Here is a 21,408-nt window from a genome sequence, read left to right as displayed (position 1 = left end):
CAGAATGGCCACATTTTTATTTAAACACGATCATTTACACAATAGCTGAAAGTTTGCTTCCCCCACCCCTCTCCTCGGGACAAACCTGGGTATCAGAATTAGCACGCGGTGTAAACACCGTGTAAACACCGGTGTAAAAACCCGAACTAAATAAACCCCAGGATTATTTACCGAAGCGATTTGGGCGTGGTGACACAGGGAATAATTTGATTTTTTTTCTCTTGTTGTGAGCAGCCCATTGCTGCGGCTGCTTCTCTGGAACACCGGGGGTGGTGCATAGTTCATGTAAGGCTAAAAACTGCCAGAAAAGGGACAAATCACAGTCGTGGTCTGAAGTTATTGCAGTGCAAATTTAATAGGAGCAGTGCTTTAATGAAGTGGAAATTAATCAAGAGGTAGGTGCTTTCCTCCTTGATGGCAAGAATTTAACATTGCTTAAAAGTAATTCCAGCTGAGCTTCGTGTTTGAGATCTCGGGTACACAAAGGAGTCAGGGCTGGATTGAGCTGGAAGAGATTTCAAACGACACAGAAAATGTTTCAAAGTTGTGTTGCAAGAGGTTACTTTTAGTGGGGTGAGCTCTTCTTTCACCCCAATCTGAATTTTAGTGGCACAAAGCCATTTTTAGCTCGGTGTTCAGGGTGCTAAAGGGGTCCCTGAAGAGCAGAACGTTGATGTTTCATGGAAATAAAGTGCATTTTTCTGCTCCTGCTCCTTCTAAAAAGCAACCTCGAATTATATGAACTTATTTATTTCCCAGGATTGTCAAAAAAGCAACCAAAATTTATCCCACTGATGGAAATGACCAAAGAGAGAGCCACTTTTGGAACAACTCTTTCCTGATCTCTTTCCCCTCCCCCTTTTTTGTTCCACATTATGTAATTTTTACTACAAATACTTCTTCATATTCCTGAAATATTTTCTATTTCTGGCCCCACATTCCCTTCCAAAGCAGTAAAATCAGCATTTTTGTGCACCACTCAAGGCTACCAGGTGTTCTGACAGAGCATTTAAACGAAGAAATGTCATCTTTTAAATAATTTTTTTTTAACAAAGCAGATTAAGATGATTTTCAAGTTTGCAAATCACTACAACAACATCCTCTGTAATTCATCACTTCTCCCCTCCAGATTAACTCGTTTTTTGCCTTTCTACTGCAACATGATGGAGCTGAAAGGTGCTAAAATGAACATTTCGAGATCATTTTCACTCACACACAAGCTCATGCACAGCTGAGACATTAGATTGGAAATCTATTTACAATTTTACATATTTTACAATATATAGTTCATCTTTACAGCTACAGAGTAAGTTCAGACTAACACTGGTACCTTGTGGAGCTGCTGCTGGAACTTGGCTTTGAGTTAAACTAATTATTAAAAACAATTAAGTGCATGCTTAGAAGGAAGCTTTCAGGAGAGATGTCAATGGACTAGTGTTGCTTAAAAATGACACCTGTTTGTGTAGAAAATTGAAATTCAGTTCAAAAAACCCACAAAAGCCTAAATAGAAATCTACTGGACTAAAATAAATACAATTCATTACACTTAACCAAAAAGAAAAGTACCTTTAAAAATGTACTGATTTAAGCTCATCTGATTTTTTTTTTTTTCTTAGCTTTAAATTTCCTTCCCTTCCCAGCTAGGTGAGGATAATGCTGCTTTTCCAAGCTGCCACTGGGAATTATCCTGCATAAACCTGAGGCTGCAGTGGTGGGGGCAGCTTGTCATTCTCCACATTTTCAGAGTCAATGGCTGCTAAGGCTTGACTTTTTGGTTTTATTTCTAAGGGATATTTCTCCACAATATCTTCCACTTCCTTGGTGATCCCATCAGTCCAATCTATGAGGTCTTTCTCCAGCTTCTTGGCTTCACTGACAATTCTTTCCTGTCTCTCATTCAACTGAGAGAGGAGGTCTAAGCTTTTGCACATTTGCTTCACCCCCAGGCACACATCAGGGGAAAAACTGTCAGATTCCTGCTTTTTTGGGGAGGTCTGGCCCGTCATGAAACGATCAAAATCTTCCTGGCTCAGGTTTAAAGACTGAGCATCCAGTTTTTCAATGAAGGCCACAGCACAGCACTGCAAATAAAACAGAGAGAGCATCACTGCAAGGTTGGAATCACCACAGACTGGAATGTACCTCTTTTCTATTCCCTACCCTCTTCTTACATCAGTAACTGATTTTTAAATACTTTTTTTGTGCCCTACATGAGCTTTTCCAGAAGTTAATTGGATCAGGCAGTTCATACAACTCTTTCCTCTCCCCCAAAGTTTGAAGAAATCAAAACCTGAGCTGACAAGGTACATCCCAAACCTCAGGGTCCCTGTGTTTGGGAGGTGAGGGAACAGCAGGAACATGACAAGGAGACAGGAGCAGTGTATTAATATTTAATTATCTGATCAGCAGAGATCTGCTATGCAGATTAATTCATTAATTTCCTGAAGGAAGGATTGTCAAAGCCCAGCTCACTTTGTGGATGCTCTGCTCCTTCTGAAATAAACTTTTAACGTTCCAAGTGTTTCATTCAACTCTGTAATTTCCCTCAAGGATTCCTTTATGATAAAATGCAGAGCACACTGATAAATGCCTCTTGGAAAAGCTGTAAAAAACCTGTTTGCCTCCACACATCAGTGGCCTAATTCTGCAGTGCCTTCAAGGAACTCTCCTGGGCTCAAAGAGGGAACTTTGCATCTGGAACATCTGCACAGCCCAAACTCAGGGTTTGAGGAACAGAAAGTCCTGATCTCCTTGCAGGATAAAAATACACCCAAGTCTTAACATCAGACTTTTCAAACAAAGGGTTTAAAGTTATAAAAAAATAAAGCAAAGCTGTGGTTTGGACAGCAGAGAAGGAAAAGAGAGGAGATAAAACTGGCTGTGCTCGAAGTAATCCCAACCACTGTTTGAAGATTCTTTTTAATTTACATTTGAAGATTAATTTAAATTTACATTTCCCTTTGCTGGCAATTCCTACCTCCAAATCAAAGACAAATCTTGCTGTCCAAACCCCACCCTTCTTGCAGCACTCACCAGGTTAGTGAAATAATATCCATCCTCTCCAGTCATCAGCCTGCTGGGGTTGCAGAAGCGAGTGATGTACTGGATGTTGGACTGCAGGCGTGGGGGGTTCCCCTTCAGAACGATGTAAATCAGTGTGGGCAGGAAATCATCAGCAGAAGCTGGCTCATTTTTGGTGATTTTGATGGCATTAAAGATGTGCTTGCTGCACTTGGTGATGCAGGCCAGTTTATCCCGAGGGACACGCTTGGAGTCCATCTCGATGATATCTGTGAGGGAAGGAAAGTCCTGAAATCATTCAAATTGTATTAATCAGACACTGAATAAAAGCAGGATTTGCTGGGTGATATTAATGTTGCATCATTTCTGTCTGCAGGGAAGTGTTTCAAGATCAGCTAAGCATAAACACTTCAGTGTGGAAAATTATCCCTGTTCCACAGATGAAATTCCAGTCCAAACCCACAAAGATTCCTGCAAATTTAACAGCCTGGACCCCCCCTTTGATGACAGCAAAAATAATCTCAATAAGCAAGAGAGATGAAATTTAAAGTTGTAGATAAAAACTTCATCATTCACAAACCTGTAATTGCCTTTACAACCATGTCAGAGACTTCTGGGATTTCCTCACTGACAGGAACACACAGCATCTGGGGAGTTACCCAGTGCAAAGCCCTGTGACAGGAAAAAAAGGGTTAAACTCCTCAGTGCCAGTGACAGCCAGGTGTTTGAAAACCAGCTGCTTCCTGAACTCAAGGCACAAGGAATGCTTTGTGTGAATGAGGCATTATTCCAGCCATAAACCAGCTTATTCCACTGAAGTAATTTATTTTCAGAGAAAATACTTCTTTTTTTAAAAGTTTGTTTTGGCTGTAATTTAACACAAGCAAACCAATTTTCCCAGTGTAGTGGTTGTCATTATCCCACCTATTCATTCCTCCTATATTTTAAATAAAATGCTTTTAACCCTTGCTGGTTAACAAAGCATTTTTCTGTGCATAGCACGAGGTTTTTTAACAGGCTTGATTCAGAGCTCATTTACAGAATTAAGGATTGCTCAATTATTTTTCCTTTCAAGCCTTACCTGATCCTTTTTTGGACAGCAAGGTCTTTCTTCTCATCATCAGTTGTCTCAGGGCAAAAAACATATTTATACTGTCGAGTCATGATGTATTTCTCAACCTCATCCATTGCCTTCTCCACTTTTTCAGGGGGCACTGAAAGGGACAAATCCCACAAATGAAGTATTCCCAGGCTCTTTGGAAGGTTTAATCCAGTTTAATCTTAATATCACCAAATCAGTGCTACTCATTCAAGCCAACCTGACTTCATAAATGGATATAATTTAAGAAGTAAAAATATAATGGGTAGAACTCCACAGAGAGTTTAAGAGAAAGCTGTAAAAACAACTATTTAGGACAGCAAAACTTCCTAAAATTGATGCTGCTAGGAACAATTCTAACTCTGCTACCAGAACCTGTTCCCAGCATTTCTGAAAGCTGGGGATGCTTTGCTTTAACTGAAAATTCAAGAGGCTTTAGTTTTACATCGTTGCTTTTGGAACAGGAAGATGAGGAAGAAGAACTTGGTACCTTTCCAACGTGTCTGCAACCTGTCTGCTACATTTTGGTAGAAGTCCTGGGCACATTCAGACTGTTCCTCAATGCTTAAATCCTGCAAGAGAACAAGGATTAAGTGTGGAAGAACTGGCAGCAACACCTCACGTTTTGTTTTGGTTTAAGGCAAGTGTCCAGCTGCAGTAACAGTCTGAGAATGCAAAGGTGTCGTCAGAGGTGTTTATAGTGGCTCCATTTTATTTAAAAATAGGAGAAGCCAACACTGGCTCTTTAATAGGTGAAAGACTTGCATTTATTTGCTGAACAAAAGGTTATTAGCACAGGTGCAATGCCATTTTTGCCACGCACATCCCCGAGGAGCACTGACAAAACTCAGACTAGGCAGGACATTTGTCCCTATTTAACCTCAGACTAGGGAGAAGGTTTGTCCCAATTTAACCTCTGATTTTTAAAAGACAATTTATAGTCTAGAAAATCCCCAGGAATATAAATTATTTGAAGGGATATCTGTACAGCAGACATTTCTGGTGAGAAAGTTACTGTGAAATATATTTACAGTGTTATTTGTGAAACAGCACTGGCTTTTGCTAACTGACCTCCTGAAGAACATAATGGAGGTTTGAAATTAACTTAATTAAGGCAATTTTCATCATTAAATGGCTGAATAAAATCATACATTAAAAAAGGGGGGAGGAGAATTTGATTGCTGAATTATCTAAGGGCAAAAACTGGACATTGCCCTGAACACAAAAGTCTCAGTTTTTGCTGAGACTGGCTTTTAGGCCTGACTTATATGTAGTAAAAAATCCCGTGTTTTCAGAACACTGAAGTAGGAAATGAGAAAACCTTCAGTGCTTGAAGCCCAAAATAAACCCACATTATTCTCACTAACTCTGTGTGCAGAATGAACAGATCTAAAAGAAAAGAAATCAAAGCTCAAGAAGATTTCAAAGCAGAGGGAATGTAAGCTTCCATGAGAACTCATGAGGAGATAATTTGAGGAACTAAAGAGGAAAGAGAGAAGAAGGGGGTGAAAAAGAAGTTAGGCTGAATTCTGACTCATTCCAACCATAGGTGGCACCACAGACTGATTAATATTTCAACAACATTGGTTTGGGGTTTTTTTTTTAATGGAAAATGAAGATGTAACCCTTGTTTCATATTAAAAAAAAGCAGCACAGTCAAATTCCCCTTCCCCAAATAAAAGGAGAGGGAGGGGTTGATGCTGAATTATCTTTAGAAGTTTTTAGGCTTAAGCTGTTTCATCCCTGGAAGCATCCAAGGCCAGGTTGGATAAGGTTTGGAGCAACCTGGGACTGTGGAACTGCCCATGGAACCAGATGATCTCTTAAGTCCTTTCCAACCCAAACCACTCTGTGATACCTAAAAGCTCACCAGGTGATCTCTTATCATTTCCACAAGTCCTATTTATGTAGACTATTGCTGAACAGACTCATTTATGTGGGATTTAGTCAGGACTAATTTATCTGGGATGCAAAGGAGAGCTTTGGGGTTGGAAGGATGCTTTGGTCCCACACCACCAAAAAAATAAAGCACCCAGATCTTAATTTGATGAATTCCATCACCTGAAGGCTCATTACACTCTATAAAATCCAAACTGCTGGAACAAAAGCAGCATTTCCTCCCTCTCTTCCCAATTCCCCCATTTTATTCAGGCAAAAGGCATGCAGAGCTTACCCTTTTATGGCTCATGGTGTCCAAAAAGAGTTTGCATTGCTTGTAGATATCCTGGCCAGGCTTCTGGTATGTCCTGATGAATTCTATGAACTCCTTGGACACTCTGTCTGTCTCAATGCTGGCCTGCCTGTGGATGGAAGGGCTGGGAGCCTTGGCCTCCTGGATCTCTGCTGGGAAAATTCAGGGCACAACAGATCAGTTTTTTTACACTGCTGGATGAATTCATAAAGGTTTTATCACTTCAAGTCAGTTTTTTTCAGCTGTGCAGACAATTTATGGTCATTTATTTCTCCAGCTTTGCCAGGGAAATGCTGGATATTATTAAACACAGCAATTATTAGTACACTTTAATGTACTAATTAGTACACAACTCCAGGAAAACTGAGTATTTCACTGAAGTGGAACATTTAGAGCCACACCCCCAGTGACACTAATGGCCTTTTTCTATTAGAAGCGACTGCAACATGGGGTTGCTTTTGGCTTTCTTACACTGTCATTCCCAGGTCAGATATCTCCATTTAAGGTTTCCAGATGGGATTCTGTAGATTCCTAAAGATAACAGGGTGGACTTCCCACTTCCCCTGACCTCTACACTCCTGCTCCTTTGCTTGTACCAACACAAGTGGCTCCCAAGCAGCTCAGGGCAGTTCTGCTCAAGGAACACACACAGCAAGCTGACAGAGCTGCACCCACGGGGCTTTTTCCCACAAAAACATCTGATTTTCCAAGCTCCAAGTTAATTGTCCTGCTCCAAAACCTTCACCCACCTTTCAGCTTGCCAGCCAACGCTGTTGGAAATGGAGGGATTGAATAGAGGTGGTGGAAATGAACGTGGTGAGAAGCAAGCAGCAGAGAGACAGAAAACATGAAAATATTCATGGTCAGCACGAGACAAACACAGCTTTCAATCTGCAAACACTTCACATGCACAGAAATCCTGCTTTCAACAAGCATGCAGAACTCCAGAAGAAAAAGAACTAAGTGGGATTAATATGTTTAAGTTGGTTTAATTTGGATTTGAGGGAGTTTATTGGGTTTTTTTTTGGTTGTTATTTGTTTTTAAAGAGATCCAGCACTACAGAAAATCCAAAGCTGTGTCACCCAGTGAGTAACAAACACTTCTCCTCTGACCAAAGCTCCACACTTCAGCACAACCTTCTCTGGGGAATAACTTGGTCAGGCACCATCAGAACACTTCTAGTATTTAACTGCTGAGAACAGAAAAGGTTTTGCAAATATTTAAATTCCAACTGCAGCAATTGAGATAGTGCAAATCCAGCTTCTTTCTAGTTACTCAGGGACACTTCTCCAGAGGGGATTTCCTTCTATTGCCTTTATATCTAAATTCACTGCAGTGAATCCCAAACCCCACACACGATTCCAGCTGAAGGGTGGGCATTAATTAAATTTGTCATATTTAACAGTAGAGAAGCAGAAAGCTTATTTTGAAATAATAAACAAAGAAAAGGGCAGAATTATGAGATATTTCTTCCATGATTAATCACTGATCTCATTCTGCAGTACAGCTGAAGGTTTATTTACTTATTTCAACAATGTGCTCACTCTCTTATAAAAAGAATGAGCCCTATTTCACTATTTGACCTTAAGGAATATGAACATAATTTTTCACTCACTAATTCAAAATAGATTGTTTTTAGTTACTAGAGAAATGTAGTCAACTGAGGCAGATTCATATTAAGTATTAAAAAGTGAAAGTTAGAATGAACTGTCTTTTAATGAGTTACACCAAGAACTACTTGTAGTTGCAGCTTCATTAATCTCTGAGCTGAAATCCTGATTTAAGGAGAATTAATCTGCACTGATTACCAAGGACTGCAGGAACAAATGTACTTCCAGCAACAAAATACTCTCAGGTTTGTCCTGTGTTCTCAGGGAATTCAGTCCAACTAAAAAGAAGCTGATTACAGCCAAGAAATTCCAACAAGTTAAAGAGAACCCAGCAGAGAAAAATGCCAAACGCCAGGAGCGAGCACGGGAAGAGTTAAGGAAGGATCAGCTTCACAAAGAATAAACATTATTAATACTTCAATCTTTCTACAGGAAAGCCACTTGTCACAGCAGAGCAGGAGCACTCCAGGGATTCACTATGGTTGTGCCATGGCCACAGAGCCCAGTCCAAGCATGGAATGTGAAAAGGGTTTTGTCATCAGCTCTGTTACACACGGCCCTTCATCATCTTCTGTAATTTAATAAACAACTTCCAATTTCTTTAGCCAGCAGAACAAGTCAGGATTGCAAACAAATGAAGTAGGATGAGCTCTTAAAGCTGTTTGCATCATGGGGTTTGGTGTCCTTTTGGTTTAAATGAAACCAGTGTCTCCTCTTGATAGGAAATTTTCGTCTTGGTTTATGTAACAAACATCTGGAGATGTTTTGAGAATGCAAAAGTTCTTGAAGTGCCAACTTCAGTAGTTTCAACTCATAATAATCAGATTTGTAACAGCAACCAGGAATGCTTTTTTTGATAAAAACACCAAGCAGCACAAAATCCAACTAATTCTTACAAAATTCTTATTTTTTTAATCCTAATCCTAAAGCGGAGCTCAAAGAAGCTTCAGCTTTACTCCTGTGACTCCCTACTGAAAAGCAAACCATTGGTTTAGAGATTCAACATCACCTCAGGATGCTGGACTTGCTTTTTTTGCCACCTTCATGTTGAAGAGCATGAGTTACAACTGGCACAACCCTAGTTTGTGTTTTGCAAAGCCCAGCTAAGAGCTAAGCTTACTAAAACCAGGCAGACAGCTTGCCCAGGCTGTGCTGCATTACCTTCAGAAGGGGAAGCCACTTCCCAGGAGGGAGTAAAAATCTCCTTCAAATCCCTGAGAATGTTATCAGCATTTCTCTCCCTCCCAAGCTGTCCTTGCTTAGGGGTTTTCTCTTGAGCTGCTGAAATAAAAGGCCAAAGCAAGCAGGGCACCGAGAGCAGGAGCGTGGCAGGACAGGTGGTGAAGGGATAAAAAAAGAAAAGATGGAAAGTAAGAATGAACATTAAAAAAAAAAAAAAAAGGTTTAACACACAGGTGAATGAATGCCTCATGTAGCCAGCTGCTGCCATGCACCAGATCAACTCTAATAGGAAATATGCTGAATTTCAAATGAAGGAAATGCATTATCCCTAAGGTTAAGACAGATTAATGTTGGTTTTCCTTCTGGAATTCCTCCTCCACAGCCCAGCATTTCCCAGTTTTCGCCTGTGGAAGCTATTGCTATGCAAAGCCAGCAGGGCCATTCATCATTGCTGCTTGTAACACATTCTGGAGAACAAACACTCAGCCAACCACAAACTTGATCTTCCCAGCCCACACACAAACACTGCGAGCCTCACATTTATGTGCAGTTCATGGCACCCTGCTTACACATCCCATTTTTTCCTGGTGAGGTGTCAAAGTGAGGCACTCTGGCAGCATCAGCTGATATTTTATCTCAGGGTTTTCTATCACACTCAGACACAGCAGTTTGTTGAGGTGACTGACAGCCAGCACCTTCTCTGCTGCTCTCTCCAGGAGGAATTCCCCTCCCAGCCCTAAATCCTGGGATGACACCGTGGCTGACTCAGGAATTTAGCTGGAATGTGTGCCAGAGGAACAAGGAACTTCCCCTCAGCAGTGCAGTGCCAGACCACCACCAGGAACACATTTATGCTGTTTAGTGGAAGAACTCCTGTATAATAACACAGAAACACAGGTTTAGCAGTTCACTGTTCTATTTAAAAGATTGGCACCACCCAAAAGCTCACATTTTTCTGCATTTTCAGAAACAATCACTCTCCAGAAGCATCACTACTCCAACTTTTGAAAGTCAAAGCACAGAGCATTAATCTGCCTTTTAGAACATCACATCTGACAAAAACACTTATAATTTTAAAATGTACAGAAGCATGAAAAGCAAAGGAGAGTTACCCTTCTTAGCTCCTGCTCTGGAGGAAGCAGTGAAGAACTTCTTCACAGTTGTGACCTTTCTTGTTTTCTCATTGGTTTTCTTCTCCTCAAACTTTGAAAAGGTCAGGGACTGTGCCCCTTGGGTGCTCTGGCTGCTGGCATAGGCTTCTTCCTCCTCACGCTGGAGCCTGGAATTAGAAGAATACAGGTCTGATTTAAGTGCTTAAATAAGCTGATTTCCTGTGCAATCATTAATTACTCATTTGACATGTTAATTCTTTCCTCTGCCCATCTTCAGTCCTTTATTCCTGCCACATCTCCCTTCACTACGTGACACCCACCCTTTCCAGGCTGCAGCAGTAAAAGTGACAGAAAGCTCAGGGTGGTGAGGGAGGGTTAAACTGTGAGGCCAAAAGGGGGAAGAATGAGGTTTAACCATGGTCACCTTCCCCTCATGAAACACCCTGAATTCTCTAGGGTGAGGGAAGGATTTCCAGCAGTAGATTCCTTGCCTTCCTTCCTGCCTCACAGGGAGTTCCCCAACCTCTTACCACAGGCTTCACCATCTTAAAAAAGCAAAATACCCTGTCCCAACCTCTGAAATATTTTGGGAAATAGATCATTGTAGTCCTAATCTGGTTTGGTAATAAAGATCTGCTTGAATGAATGAGACCCAACCCAGTTTTTAATCTAAATTAGAGGAGGGCAAACTCACCAATCCTGAAACTTTTTTTCCTCTTATGCAGGATTAAAATAGGTTACACCATATCACCCTTCAAGATGCTGGAAGGCTGAGCAATTGTCTTTAGCCAATCATCCAGCTCAGGATGGATCATAAATAGTGTTGGATCTGCAATCTCTTGAGGCAGGAATTGTATCTTACACCAGTGTTGACAAGCCTGTGTATTCACTGCAGCAAACAATCACATCTTATCTGTGCTTTTAGCATCTCCCAGCTACTTATTAAAGAATTCCTTAAATACCCCACTTTATTTTAGAGATGATCCAAGACTGGCAGCAAAACTATCTGCCCTAATAATAAAATTTTTATTAACTGTTTAAGATATTTATGGCAGAGGAAAACAATGACATGACCTCTGTGCTGCCAACTGCTTATCACCTCTGAAAATACATCTTCCATTTTCAGGGTCAAGCATTTATCACATGAGGAAAACTAGATTGGTTTGCAGAAAATAAGTGATTAGACAATTACCTAAGTTAGTAAAGCTAAAGCTTTGATGTTCTTGGGCTTAACCCTGCCGTTTGAAAGAATGACCACAGACAAGACTAAAATCAGCAGCTGGAATGTAAAACCAGGGTGCTGGCTACACCCAAGCCATCTCCAGAAGCTCCAGAGGATATTTTAATCAAAATTGTCCCTTTAACCCTTCTAACTGCTAGATAGAACTATAGATTTGCATATGCAAATGAGGCTAAAGTATTCATTGGGAAGTTGAGCTTTGTTTACATTTGTTACTTCCCAGATTTTCTTTTCAAACCTCTTATATTAGAATGCCACAAATATCCATCTTTGCATCAAAAAGAAGGTTTTAATTCCTGTTGGAAAGGTCAAATTGGAGAACTTGTGATGAGCCTGAGCCAGAGCAAACAGGACTGGGAAATGGGAGGCAGGAATAATATTTGGTGGAGTCACCCTGAAGGAAGAAAGAAGGTTCTTTACCGCTCTGCCAGCTCCCAGTCCTCTTGAATCTGCTTCTGCCTGGCCTTGTGGTATTCCTCCCTCCAGCACTTGGAGCAAAACCCCTGCCAAGCAGGATTGCCATAGTAACCACAGCCCTTCTTGCACAGCAGCTCCGACTGATCCACGTGGATTCCTCTGCGCTCCGATTTCAGGTTCATTTTCCTCCTGGTGGAAGAGGAGAAGGGTTAAAAACAGAAATGTGGCACCAGCCACATCCCAGATACCATTTCTTCTGAAGGTTTGCCTTTAGAAAGGAGTCACCTGCTTGAATTATTTAACAGCTCCATAGCAACGAAATGAATGCCACGGGAGGAAGGGCACAGTTACATAACCACGAGCCCCAAAGCCAGGGGCAGCATGAGCACATCTCTGCCGGGCTGTGACCTGCACACAGCTCCAGGCAGTGGCCCAAGGCACCAGTGACAGCCCCACAGCCAGGGGACAAAGGGCCAAGGCACATCTCTGCCGGGCTGTGACCTGCACACAGCTCCAGGCAGTGGCCCAGGGCACCAGTGACAGCCCCACAGCCAGGGGACAAAGGGCCAAGGCACATCTCTGCTGGGCTGTGACCTGCACACAGCTCCAGGCAGTGGCCCAAGGCACCAGTGACAGCCCCACAGCCAGGGGACAAAGGGCCAAGGCACATCTCTGCCGGGCTGTGACCTGCACACAGCTCCAGGCAGTGGCCCAGGGCACCAGTGACAGCCCCACAGCCAGGGGACAAAGGGCCAAGGCACATCTCTGCTGGGCTGTGACCTGCACACAGCTCCAGGCAGTGGCCCAAGGCACCAGTGACAGCCCCACAGCCAGGGGACAAAGGGCCAAGGCACATCTCTGCCGGGCTGTGACCTGCACACAGCTCCAGGCAGTGGCCCAAGGCACCAGTGACAGCCCCACAGCCACGGGACAAAGGGCCAAGGCACATCTCTGCCGGGCTGTGACCTGCACACAGCTCCAGGCAGTGGCCCAGGGCACCAGTGACAGCCCCACAGCCAGGGGACAAAGGGCCAAGGCTCTGCTCTCACCAGCACCTTGTTCTGACAGCCAGAGACACAAAGCAATGGGGGGAAAAACTAAGAAAGTTCCAAACACCAATGAAGGCAGCATATAGAACATACTGTAAGACTGTGCCTGCAAAGAACCACACTGGTGAGGCTTTAGGGAAGGGATCTCTGGCCTCCAAAAGTGTCCTCAGGGCACAGTGAGGAATCACAGCTGACCCAGCTGGGCACATCAACACAGGGACAAGGTGCATCCCCACCTCCTCCAAGTTACAGCAGAGTTAAACTGGCTGCCTGCACACAGCACAGCTCTGTGGGATTTATATTTAGTGACTGCAACAAAAAGATTCTCCTGCCTACACCAGCACTGTGCCAAGCCTGTCTTGGAGCATCCAGCAAGCATCCAGCCTCCCCTTTCCTTGCCTGCCTGACAGAAACCATCCCACATGCCAACTCCCTCCCAAAGGCATCCCAGCTACTTGGTTCTAATGGGGAATGCTGGAGTCATTTTAGGAGAAAAGCAGCACAGGATTATCTGCATCAGCAAGGTTAAGGTGTGCATATTAAAATGTTAACGTTTGGATTGCAATACTGACAGACACAGAGAGCAGAAATAGCACAGCAAAGTTTTGTCCAGTAAATTCAGTTCCTTTCCCTTTCTGCCATTCCAGAGATGCCACGTATGGAAAGCAAGAGGAAAAGGGATTTTCTCAAACTGAAGAACATCAGCAACTGAGTCAGAGTTATCTTCCTTTCCCCTGAAATTCCACCCCAAACTCTTCTCTGGATCATCCAGCAGAACAGATGGAATATGCACAAATGTCACTGCCACTGAGAGTTTTCTACTACAGGAAGTACCAGCTCTTTTGTTCCAAGCTCAATTATCCATTTTAAAAGACTGATAATGTTTAACATTTCCCATTAATCTAATCAAGTTATTTTAAGCAAAGTAACAGGAAACACACGATTTTCTCTGAGGGGGGAACAAATTAAATATTCCATCTTATCTACATAAGTATTAAGATTTCTTCCACTTTTCAATTTTTGAAAGAAATAATGAGTTTCTAAAAATAACCAAAAAATAGTTTAATTGTAGAGACATGCATATTAAGGGCATCAATTTCTTAATGGCATCATTTATAGCCACGTGTTCTCATTTTTATAGATGGGAGAGTGGCTGAATACTTTCTTTTCTTTCCCACTGAAAAGTCTGACAGACAATATTGTGCTGCTGCAAAGCAAAATGAAAATAAACCCAACCCTATATTTTAAATATTTGAGAGCTTTACTTCATTCCCATATGCAGAAATAACTGAGAAACATAAAGATTTCACAAAAAGCTTTTGGTTTCATTTCCTGACTTCTCAAGGAAGGCCTGTGTGTGAGCTCCTGGCTGCCAACATCTCAGAGCCCAGAAATTCAACTTTCAGTGTGTGTCAGCTGCACAGCCTGGGGAGGAATTGCACAGTGGCAAGATTTGCACACTCAGGCCATTCCCAGAGCATCACTCATGTCCTTGAGCAACAATTCTGAAAAGAAAGGGGAAGCAAAAGCCTGAAACTCTTCACTGATTCAGTTTCAAGACCACTTCCTACAAGCAGAAGCTGCAGCAGCATTTTGGTCAGAGACCTCTATTGCAGGTGCCTGTCCTAGAAAAAAATGCAATAAATATGCATAAAATGTTTAATTGCCATTCACGTGAAGCTGTTCTATGTTTTCCCTGTAAACCACAAAGAAGCAATAAATAAAACCATTTTCATAACACAAACTTCACAGAAATTTTACAGGGATCTCTGTCACCCAAGGAAATAAAACCCTACAAAATCCTGTCACCCACCACAGCAGAGTTACAACAGCTTTGCAACTGCAATAATTCCAAGAATTCAGGTGGCTGCTCTCATTCAGCATCACCACGTTCCAGACTCTTAGTTTGAGAATTAAAGGAGTAGAACGAAACCTGACCCTGTTTCTCTCCCTGCCCAACACCTGAAAGCCACAGCAGAGTTTCCCTGCCAGCTGTGCACTTTCACCCCCTCCAGAGAGGCACAAAAATCACCTTTGTGCCCACAGAGCTTTGCCCCCACAGTGCCACCGCTCCCTCTGGCATCCTGTGTGTACACACTAGAACTAAAAATAAAGTTCTGCTCAGTGTCCGAGCTCAGCAGCTTCGCCCAGAGAAAGTAAAGCAGGGCTGCAAGGAGCTGCAAAGTCAAGTGCCCTCCCCTCGCTCCGAGTGTTTGCAGTGACATCAGCTCAGATGCAGGGACAAAGGAGGTCACCCTGAAGCCACAGGAAGGAGTCACATGCTGCACACAAAGCACAGACTTTCGGCTCCCTTCAACCAGAAAAGGCTGTTGTAAAAAAAAAAAAAGTTGCCCAGCCGATTTCTGCAGGTCAGCATTAATATTGTAATGAACAGAACAACTCGAGTTGTGATCAACTGAATGTGAAAAAACCCTCTCAAATTGATTTCTGGCAACTAAATCCCTGTGTATTTTATGATCTTACACACCTAAAAATGTTTTGGTGGAAGTTTTGTGTGTCCAAAATGCCTTTTTTTTTCCCCTTTCTCTAGTCCCTTCTCTCCCTCCCACGCCAGCTAAAGGTGATCATTCCTTATCCAACAATCACCTCCTCAATGCATTTGCACAGTCACAACACACATTTTACACGGTCAGACCTCTTATTTCCACTCCTGCCCTGAATGCATGATGTGTTCAAAGCTTATTTCTGACATAATTCCAAGGAAAAAACCAAATTTGTTGTTTGTCTGCAGTTGGAGAGCAGGCAACTCCGATCACCTTTACACCACCTGCCCACCTGAGAAGTCAGGAAAACAAAAGGAAGGTAAGGAACCTCCACATTAAAAAAAATCTAATCCAGAAATACAACAAAGTACCAGAAGATTATAAATAACATTAACCAGTACAATTTGGAGAGGTGCTTTGTACCAAACATCCTTCTTGCATCTCCTGGATCCCAGTTAAAGTACTTCAAGAAGCCCCACATCTCCCTGCCCAGGAGCAAAAATGTAATGCCATTTAAAATATATTCATCCACTGCTTTGCTTAGTGAGTGTTTCAAATGTGCTGTGAATATCATCAGGGAAGGCAGAAATGACACCTTACAAACACCAAAAGAATCTTCTTTTGAGCATTTCTGTGCCAGGATTAGACCTCATCACACCTTAATATCCAATTGTTAATTAGAAAAAGAATGTGCTCTCAGTTATTAATTTATGAAATCCCTTTACTGAATGATATTTATTTGCAAGCAAAAGCTTCTGGTCTCCCATTCTCCACTGAAATGGAAATGTGGAAATCACCCAACTCTTTTCTATGATCTTTAAAGTGCACCTCACACACCATGTGCAGCTCCTGAGGGATTTATTTGGGATAATCACAGCCTGGGAAGGTGTCCCACTGCTGGCTGTGGACACCAAAATGCTCCTTGTCTTCCTGCCACAAGAATTCCCAGGCTGAAGCTGCATATTCTGCATGTCCAGCTTTATTTTTCCCAGTTCTACTAAAATCAAGAGGAAGGGAGGCATGAGACTCATATTAAGTCAGATCTATCTGCAGGGCTGCCCATCAAAGGTCTCTAATGACAGATCAGATCTGCTCCAGCTTTTTCAGAAGCATCTCACAGTAGTTTTGAAATGATGAAAAAAATCCCCACCAAATCACTCTGGTTTAATTCAAAATTAGCTTTCTACTTGCTTTAATGCAATTTATTCTGAAGCTCTCAAATACATCTTCCTATCAACATATTTTTCTTGCTGTACCCACACTTAGATAATGTTTCTTCTTTTTATTCACCTGTTTAGAGCAAACACCTTTTAGGAAGGGCAACACCAACTCAGAGACTTCTCATCCTTGCTCACAGTCCTCGATTTTTCCCATCAAGTTTGTCATCCAAGAAACTCCCAATAAATCACAGCTCTCCCTTCAGAAAATGGGAAGTCACAGAATATTTTTCAGGAAGGACAAAGCAGCTGCCTGCCCTCTGTGGCTCTGTCAGGGCTGAAACTGAGACCATGGGTGCAAACACTGCAGGGTTTCAGTTACCACCACCAGGGAAGCACACCAGGAACCCAAACCCGTAAAACCAACTTTTCTGCAAAATATTCTGGCTGAAAGCCAATTCACTTTCCCTGACACTTACTTTGATCTGCCTTTTAACATTTACTAAGGCAACACAGAGAGTTAAGACACAGGAAACATGAATTTTGCTCCAAGCCCATAAATCCCCAGGCCATTTCTGTCAGTATCCCACAAAGGGGACTGAAGGAGAAGCAACCATTCCTCCAGGACTCTGGTTGTAGCTCAATAACAGCAAAACACTAAATTCTAATTTTCACAAAAACCAACTTACAAAATAACCAGAAAAATTCATACTAAACCTACTAAATCAGGTATCAGTCACAGCAAGGAGCAGATTCATCCTTAGCTTTTATGTGGTAGGAAAAAAGAGGATCCTTCAATCCAAACTGGATCCGTCACCCAGGGCTGAGTTAATGCACACATGAAAGACTAAACTTACATAACACCCTCTTTTCAGCAAGAAACACAAGACAATTTTCACAGCACAAAGACTGCAGACACAGCCTTGGCTTGGGGAAAAGCACTGGGTGAAAGATGGTTTAGGAGCAGCACGGATTTACCACGGGCTCCAACAACACCAGCGTGTTTTTCTGGTTCTTTTCCACTTCCCTTCCTTGCCAGGGATGGAGCAGGCAGGTACCTTTGTTATCAGTGCAGATTTTGAGGAGATATCAGCTGGGTCATAAACTATTTATTAGTCCTGGATTGCTGAGGTCACCTTTGAGACAAGAGCTGGCTGGAAAAGCTCCTATTCAAAGCTGAATAGAAAGGGCCTTGCTTAATCAATCAAACACCTCCAGTAAGAGCTAAGTGCAATCAATTCGTAATTATTACAAGCTGTGAAGAACAGTTTTTCAGTAACTCCACAAACTAACGCTGGAAATTAAAGCAGTAGCTTTAATTCTACAATTGAAGTCCTATAAATGAATTTCAGTATTGCTAATGACTTAATTAAATGTATCTAAAACCAGGAAAACACAGACTGGGAACAGGCAGGTTTGGTTTGTGGTTATGTTTTGGTTTCTTTTTGTTGCTGTTGGTTTGGGTTTTTTCTTCCCTCCCTAAAATTAAGTTTTCTCAGAAAAAAAAACAACTTGACGCAAGCATCAGCAACAACCTACAGCAGTCTTTTCACTGGGTTGAAGCAAATGTGATTCAGCTCTTCAAAAGTCACTGCAGCACCTAATGAACAACTTGAATTCTCCTAATTCAAAACCATCAAAGTGTGAAGCGTTCACAATGAAGGATCACTCACTGCAGCTCTCTGGTCATTGATGGCCATCCCCAAAAATGGAATTTTAAAGCAGAAAAAAGAAAACCAGGGAAGTCTCCACACACACAATTCTTACGTGTACTGCTGTTGTTTCACATTTTACTGGTGCCTGAATATTCCATCGTAGCTCAGATCAAGACAGCAGCCAACAGCTTTAATTACTAAAAATAGATTTATAAGGTAGGTTAGAAAGTGCATCAAAAACGGAGGGGTGCAAGGATGGAGTTAAGGTGTATTTTGCAGGGGAAAAGTGCCCTGAAAATTTATTTATTCCAAAGAAGCACTGACGCAAATGCCCCAAAATTCTGAAGAGCACCAACCTACGTGCTGAAAGAGTCGTGATTCAGGTGTAACCCCAAGCACTCAGGCATGTAATTAGCAGCAGAGTAATTAACCATGAGCTAATTTCCTCCCAAGGAAGGGTGGGGCAAGATGATCTCAGGCTCATGAACAGAAAACACAAAAGCCATTAGACAACTCGGGAATTAGGCAAGAAACCTGCGTGTTATCTTCGCAGTGCTCACACTTTTAATGTGCATCTTTCTCACAATTACAGGATTTCAGCTACAGCAGCTGCAGGATAAGCAGTGCAGGCTGCTAAAAAACAGTCCCAAGAAAAGAAACAGTCGCTGCTTTGGTGAGCAGCCACCTCAAACAAACCACAGCGCTGGGTCCTGGCATTTGGAGGGGAAATTGCAGCCACTGCTTCAAAACTTCAAAATCCTGACGGCCACAAGGCTCCAGCTCTCAATTTGCTGAGCTTGGAGTTGTGTTTTCCTCCTCAAATGTCAGCACAGGCCTGGAGCTACAGGTTTGGTTTGTCCCCACTAAATTACCGTGGCATGAATGACCAGGCTGTGTCTCACCATCTCCATGTGACTCACAACTCTGCTTTTAAACGAAATCACAGGAAACATCTAAAAACTCTTTGAGCTGCTTGATTGGGAATTCAGAATAAAAAGAAGATTAGCTAAAACTGCTAAAATCTCCTCAGAAATAGCTTCTACACGCTATTTCTTGCCAACCACACTCCCTTGGATGCAGAAATTAAGTTGCCTAAAACCTCAGAGAAAAACTTCAAAACGTTTTCTATACACTTTGTACCTGGACTTGTTACAAGTGGCATTTTAACAGCACTTCACAAGCAAGGTTTCTAGGTCCAGTTTTAGATCACAAGTAGTTAATCATCAGAAAAAAAAAAAAAAAGCCCCAAGCATAACTGGGGATTACACAGCAAAAAAAAAAAAAGAAGGAGCTGAGAAAGATTGTTCTAGCTTAAATAACACCACAGAACAAAATTAAATACCAGAATCATGGACTATCTTCAAGCTTATAATCAGTTTGTTGGGTAAAGCAGTCTTAGGAATTGGTATAATTGGCTTTATAGCCTATTCTCCCCTTCTACTGTGTGTTGTTTTGGGCTTTTTCTCGGTCAGCAAAACATTCCACTGAGCTACAATTCTCTTCCTAATCCTCCCTGCTGCAGAAAACACTTTTGTAACAGTGTCCAGAAGGCCAGCACATCCAATTCCTGAGTAAAGCACTGTTCCTGGAAAACACCACGTCCTTCTCTGCTGAGCTGGTTTGGTCATTGGTCTCAAAAAAGTGTTGGGTAACTGGAAAACCAAGAGCAGCTCAGTGCAGTTCCCAAAGTCCCGGTGTGAGGAACTTCATTGCTTCAAAAGTAGTTTCAAATGAGACCAAACAATAAAAGTATGGCAAGTCAATAATGGATCTAAAGCACAACCCCCACAATGCTACCCTTTCCCCCCAAAGCATGCAGTGCTGCTCATTCCCAGCACTGGGCCCCCACTCAGCCAAAAAAAAACCCAGCTGAATTTTGCCTGTAAAACCCTCTCAAGTGAACCCAGCACCCCATCACAGCCCCTGCCACAGAGCAGGAGGATTTCAGCCAGCACCGAGCCACCCCCTCAGAGAATTTCTTTGGTAATTCAAGCGCATCATTCATCTTTCAGTATCTCACACCCTCGCTGAGCCACTCCCTGCTTCAAAGGAACAACCTGAACCCTACACAAAGCGCTACAAGCAGTGACAAACACCCACAAAAGCATCCAAAATGCACTGCTCAGCATCTTAAGTATTCTCCAAACTTCACCTAGCTTGACTTTAAAGGACTTTGATCCTCTCAGCTGTGCAGTGAGAAGCCACACAGGGACAATACTTACAGGAAAAAAGCCAAAACCTCACTGATCCGCAAGGAACTCATCAGGAAAAGGCTAAAGTGGGCATATGGGTAAAGCTATCAGTGACACCTGCACCCTGTTAACTATCAGCACAGGCCCATGGAATTAATTCAAATACATAGATAATAAAAATCAGCTTTAGGAGCTGCACATGGAGGAGGGCAAACACTCACAAGAGTATCCCAAAAGCACTGCTCGGCATCTTAAAAATTCTCCAAACTTCACCCGGCTTGAGTTTAAAGGACTTTAATCCTCAGCCGGGCAGCGGCAATACTTACAAAAAACAAGCCAAAAACTCCTTGATCCACAAGGAACTCATGAGGAAAACAGGCTGGGGGGGCATACTGGCAAAGCTGTCAGTGACACCTGCAGTCTGTTAACCACCGGCACAGACCCATCGAATTAAAACACATATATACAGCTACTAAAAATTAGTTTTAGGAGCTGCACAAGGAGGAGGAAGGCGGTATGCCAAGTTTCCGTATATCCCGGTGTTTATCCCGGTGTTTATCTCGGTGTTTATCCCGATCGCTGCCGCCCCGCGGGGCCCAGGGACCCCACGCCCAAGGTGGCAGCGGGGCCGGTGTGAAGCCCCTCGGCGGGGCGGACACCGACCCCCGCCCCTCAGCACGACCTATAACCGGGGGGACACGGCCACCCCCGCCTGTCCCCGACCCCAGGCGGCCCCTCCAGCCCTTCACCCCGCGGTCCTCACCGGCTGCCCCGGGCGGCGGGGCCGGCCCGGCCGCTCCGCTCCGCTGCTGCTGCCGCCGCGGCCCCTGACGGCCCCGGCGCTGCTCGGGCCCTCCCTCGGTCCCTCCCTCGGCTCCGGCGGAAGGGCGGGCGGCACCTCCGGGGCGGGACCGAGCCCGGAAGGAAGCGCTGGGGCCCCGCCGCGCTGGGCGGAGCGGCGGCCGCCGGTTGAAGCGG

General features: G+C 43.1%; 1 protein-coding gene across 11 annotated transcripts; it reads right to left on the bottom strand.

Annotated features, from left to right (window-relative positions):
• On the bottom strand, positions 1-21,271 carry RABGEF1 (RAB guanine nucleotide exchange factor 1). 11 transcript variants are annotated; one of them, XM_069033501.1, is made up of 11 exons: positions 21,194-21,271; positions 11,877-12,062; positions 10,217-10,383; positions 9,084-9,203; positions 7,061-7,081; positions 6,294-6,463; positions 4,611-4,692; positions 4,103-4,235; positions 3,602-3,693; positions 3,034-3,290; positions 1-2,081 (listed from the first exon to the last, which is right to left on the bottom strand). In XM_069033501.1, exons 2-11 carry the CDS (start codon positions 12,053-12,055, stop codon positions 1,683-1,685), a joined length of 1,620 nt encoding a protein of 539 aa, XP_068889602.1. In that variant the 5' UTR covers positions 12,056-12,062; positions 21,194-21,271; the 3' UTR covers positions 1-1,682. The 11 variants fall into 11 exon arrangements, with proteins under 11 accessions (XP_068889602.1, XP_068889599.1, XP_068889600.1 ...); XM_069033498.1 differs by lacking the exon at positions 21,194-21,271 and adding an exon at positions 20,461-20,541; XM_069033499.1 differs by lacking the exon at positions 21,194-21,271 and adding an exon at positions 20,461-20,541 and having other exon boundaries at positions 6,294-6,460.
• Positions 21,272-21,408: the final 137 nt, after the last annotated feature.

This window comes from Aphelocoma coerulescens, chromosome 19 (assembly GCF_041296385.1).
Source record: "Aphelocoma coerulescens isolate FSJ_1873_10779 chromosome 19, UR_Acoe_1.0, whole genome shotgun sequence".
Lineage (NCBI taxonomy): Eukaryota > Metazoa > Chordata > Aves > Passeriformes > Corvidae > Aphelocoma > Aphelocoma coerulescens.
The sequence above is the reverse complement of the archived record's forward strand: the minus strand, read 5'-3'. Positions and strand labels throughout refer to the sequence as shown.